Source organism: Triticum dicoccoides, chromosome 5B (genome assembly GCF_002162155.2).
Source record: "Triticum dicoccoides isolate Atlit2015 ecotype Zavitan chromosome 5B, WEW_v2.0, whole genome shotgun sequence".
In the NCBI taxonomy this organism is placed as follows: Eukaryota; Viridiplantae; Streptophyta; class Magnoliopsida; order Poales; family Poaceae; genus Triticum; species Triticum dicoccoides.
In genome coordinates this window covers 505,253,812-505,257,946 of record NC_041389.1, presented here as the reverse complement: position 1 = coordinate 505,257,946, position 4,135 = coordinate 505,253,812, and the positions used below count along the sequence as shown (strand labels likewise).

The following is a 4,135-nucleotide window of genomic DNA, read 5'->3' as shown; positions in this document are numbered from 1 at the left end:
AATAACAAAAATGTCATCTTTTAATATAAAATTCCATCTTTTAATAAACAAAAATGCCATGTCTTAATATGAAAATGTCATCTCTTATAAGGAATAAATGCCATCTCTTAATATAAATATAACATCTCTTAATAATTTAAAATGCTATCTCTTAATAAAAATGGCATATCTTTACAATAAAAAAATTCATCCTCAATAAAAAAAGATCATGTACAATAACAAAACTTTGCTTGTCGAACAAAACAAAAATAGACAAACTTTTTGAAAAAAGAAATGCCATGTGACATAGTTTGAAAATTTATAAACTGTCATGTTAATTTTTTCTAGAAAAAATGTCATTTGATTAAAAAAAGAAGTAAAAGGGAGACTGGGATTCTAACCCAGATCTCTTAGGTATATAGGGTCGCGTCACTAGCAAATGCGGTGGCTGAAAATGTTATGCATGGTATTGCGTTCGCTGGATTTTATCGTACAGCGAAGTAGTTTCAAAATCCGACGTGGCTCCGATCCGCACCAGGATTCGTGCAGAGGAAATCCAATGGGAGAGTGCGCGTTCGCTGGGATTGCCCCCGAGCGAACGTTCACCAGTTACTATTTCGCGTCTTTATTTGATGGGCCGAATTGTCCAGTCCCCACCAGCAGGGCCCATTGCCCGGTGGAGCGAGCGGTGGCCCCTAAAACCCTATCCACGGACCCACCGCCCAGCGATAACCAACCCCTCCTGCCAAAGAACTCGCCGAGACGCCGCCCGCCGCCGCCGCCAAGCCGTAACCGAAGAGGGAGCCCAAGCGAAGCAAAACTCCCCAAATCCGATCTCCCATGGAGTCGCAGCTGCAGGGCAATGGAGAGCAGGCCACGGACGCGCGCTACCACGACGCCGCGTCGGCGGCGCCGGCCAGCAATGCGCCGCTGGCCATAGCGGTGGTCCCGGCGGCCGCGCACGGGCCCATCGTGCCGAAGCCGGAGCAGGCGCCGGGGGAGTTCCTGGGCGGGCTCGCCGTGGCGCTCCCGCCGCGGAACCGCGACCGGCACACCAAGGTCGAGGGCCGCGGGCGGCGCATCCGCATGGCGGCGCCCTGCGCGGCGAGGGTCGCACAGCTCACGCGCGAGCTCGGCCACAAGACCGACGGCGACACCATCCGCTGGCTCCTGCAGCAGTCGGAGCCGGCCATCGTCGCCGCCACGGGCACGGGGACGGTGCCCGCGATCGCCACCACCGTCGACGGCGTGCTCCGCATCCCCACCGAGTCGCCCTCCGCCGCGGGGGCCGACGGCGCGGGGCCGGCATCCAAGCGGCGCAAGCTCCAGCCGACGCGCGCGGCGGGCGGCGCGGGGCCGCTCGTCGCGGCGCCCCCTGCGGCCTACTACCCCGTCGCGGCCGACCCCCTCCTGCAAGGCAACGGCGGCGGCGGCGCGATTTCGGTGTCCAGCGGCCTCGCCCCCGTCTCGGCCGCGGCAGCGCCCGCGGGAGGCCACATCCCGTTCTTCGCCCTACAGGTGCCGGCATCCGGGGACGGGAAGCAGATGGTTCCCCAGGCAGCCATGTGGATGGTTCAGCAGCCGCCCGCCGCCGGAGGCGCGCCCAACCACCCGACGCACTACTGGGCGTTCCAATCCAACCCTGCAGAATTCAACAACTTCCCCGGCGCACAGGCCATCAACGTCGCCAACTACCAGCAGCAGCCGTGCTACAGCCCGATGCAGTTCGTCGCCGCGGGCGGGGAGCCACAGGACCAGCAAGAAGCCGGTGACCAGTGCGCGGACGCCGACGACCAGATCCAGGGCCTGGAGGACGACTACGACGGCGAGGCGTTGACTGACTCCAGCTCGGAAGAGTAGCATGGCACGGCAGCGCCAAGCTCCATAGTCCATAGAACAAACTCGAATCCAAGACTAGGTTAGAACTTTTGCCTGATCTGATTTTCTTCTTTCTTTCTGTCTTTCTTGTGCCATGTCTCGTATACGATGTTGGTGATTTTGGTTGGATTGGAATTTGGAAACTGGTGTAGAGAAGTTTGGTGTCGACAATTGAGTAGAAAAGCTTGACATGCACAAAAGTTATCACGAGTTTATCTGCTTTTTCTGCGTAGTACTAGTAGTAGCAGCACTGTCCTGTGCACTCGGTGTTTTGTGTTTGTTATTGTAGTCAATCTTTTGACTGCCCTAGTAGTTGACTACTCCCTCCGTAAAAAAATCACTAAAATTGTTATCTAAACACTTTTTATATTTCTTTACAAAGGGAGTACTATTGGTACTACTTTGGATTAGAGCATCTGCAAGAACACAAATGCATTTCCGTTTGAAAATATTAGAAGGTGTTGGTTTATCATAAGTCAAACTTCTTTAAGTTTGACCAACTTCATAGAATTTTTTTAATATTTGCAACATCAAATATATAAAATATATAATGAAACTAATTTGGTGTACTAATTTATGTATAAAAAATATGCTCCCTTCAAATATATAAAGTATAAAAGTATATTTGAAAATAATTGACTCAACTTTGTACTAACTTTAGTCTAAAATTAATACTTCCTTTGTAAACTAATATAAAAGTGTTGAGATCACTATTTTAGTAAACTAAACATTTTTATATTAGTTTACGGATGGAGTACAAAGTAGAGCCACTTATTTTAGGAAGAAGGGAGTACATGTTATGAAATATATATATAATGCGAAAACTCGTTGGCGCGGACGAGCTCGCCTGCTCAAGGTATCCTTAGGCGTCGGCTCGCATGGGGATGTGGAACGCACTCCGTATTCCAGGGCGTAGACGCCGGCTTATTAAATGCGAGACACGGACGTGAAGCGACGTCGTTTGCACGGTGCGGTTGACAGACGTCCATCCCCTAGCGACGGCGTCTTTCATCCTGTAGCAACGTGTACCGGAGATGCAGACGGGGTATCCACTGAAGCAGACGTACCTCAAGCAGTGAACGCTCGTACACCCAGCCGGGATCCCCTAGATCACTGCCGCTACCTGCATCAACCCAGCCGGGACACCCCACCACTCGCGCCGTCCTTCAGAGTTGAGGCGGCCGCGGGGGATGACGCCGTTGACGGAGGCGATCTGCTCCTTGCGGCGGCGCTCGAAGTATAGCGTCCACGGCGTTTCACTGTCGGGCGCGTACCTCGGCTCGTTCTGCTACTCCTCCGTCAGCGAGGAGTGGACGCGGGCGATCTCCGCCGGCCGTGCCGCCCCTTCAGGCACCGGCGGCACCGGGCCGCCGCCGACGCTCAGTCGCCATGAGCCCGACACGCGCATGTTGGGGGGCGTCGGGTACTCGGCCTCGTACAAAAGGCGCGCCTCCGGCTCCTGGAGGTGTCGGCGGCCGAAGCCATTCGCCGCGGCACCGTCGCCAGGGTATCTCTCCGCCATGGCTTCGCTCATCGGCGGGCAGATGCGGGCGGGACGCGCGTCGGCGGCGCCTTCACTGCGCCGCCCGTGAGGCATCAATGGAGGCTGACCGGCGCGGCAGCCTTCGCATTGATTCTCGCGGGAACCGAGGCGATGAGGTCGACAAAGCGGCCGTCTCGCTGACTCGGCGGGCCCGCGGCTATTTCGCGCCAAAACGCTTGCCCCGGCGCGTCAGGTTCGGCCTGGGTCCACCGGCGCTGATTTCAGCCCAAACCGGCGAAAAACGGCTCCTGAGACGCGACTGGGCCGTTTTTTCGGCGCCGGCGCAAAAAAATGCGTGGTGAGGCCGTTCTGGGGGCACGGCTGAAGATGCTCTAATAAGCGTTCTATATAAAATAGGTGCTCTATATAGCAGCCAAAACACAGAGAGATGTAAAATTTACATCACCAAAAACGTCTATTTAGGGCACCGAGAAAGATCAACTCCAGCTCTCCGTCTTCTTGCTCTCGAGGTCACTTTTCCAGAAGAACTCCCGTTCATACCGTAGCTCGGCAGCGTACTGGCCGGACTCGCGCAGCCGCACACCCTTGTAGCCGGTCTTGCTCTTGGTACTCTTCTTCGGTGCCATGGCGGGCCACACCCTATCCATAGCGATTGCAATGAGGGATCTCTCCACCATAGATTGTCCATCATCCAATAGAATGCTAGCTAGTTTATTTCTACAAGCAAGTGATTAATCAGAACAAAAGTGATGTTGGGAGTCCAAAGCCATGTAA

At 54.3% G+C, this 4,135-nt stretch overlaps 1 protein-coding gene across 1 annotated transcript; it reads left to right on the top strand.

Moving 5' to 3' along the window:
* The first annotated feature begins 707 nt into the window (after positions 1–707).
* LOC119305914 (transcription factor PCF2-like) lies at positions 708–1,986 on the top strand. Its single transcript, XM_037582307.1, has one exon. The coding sequence runs from the start codon at positions 820–822 to the stop codon at positions 1,837–1,839; it is 1,020 nt and encodes a 339-aa protein (XP_037438204.1). The 5' UTR covers positions 708–819; the 3' UTR covers positions 1,840–1,986.
* Positions 1,987–4,135: the final 2,149 nt, after the last annotated feature.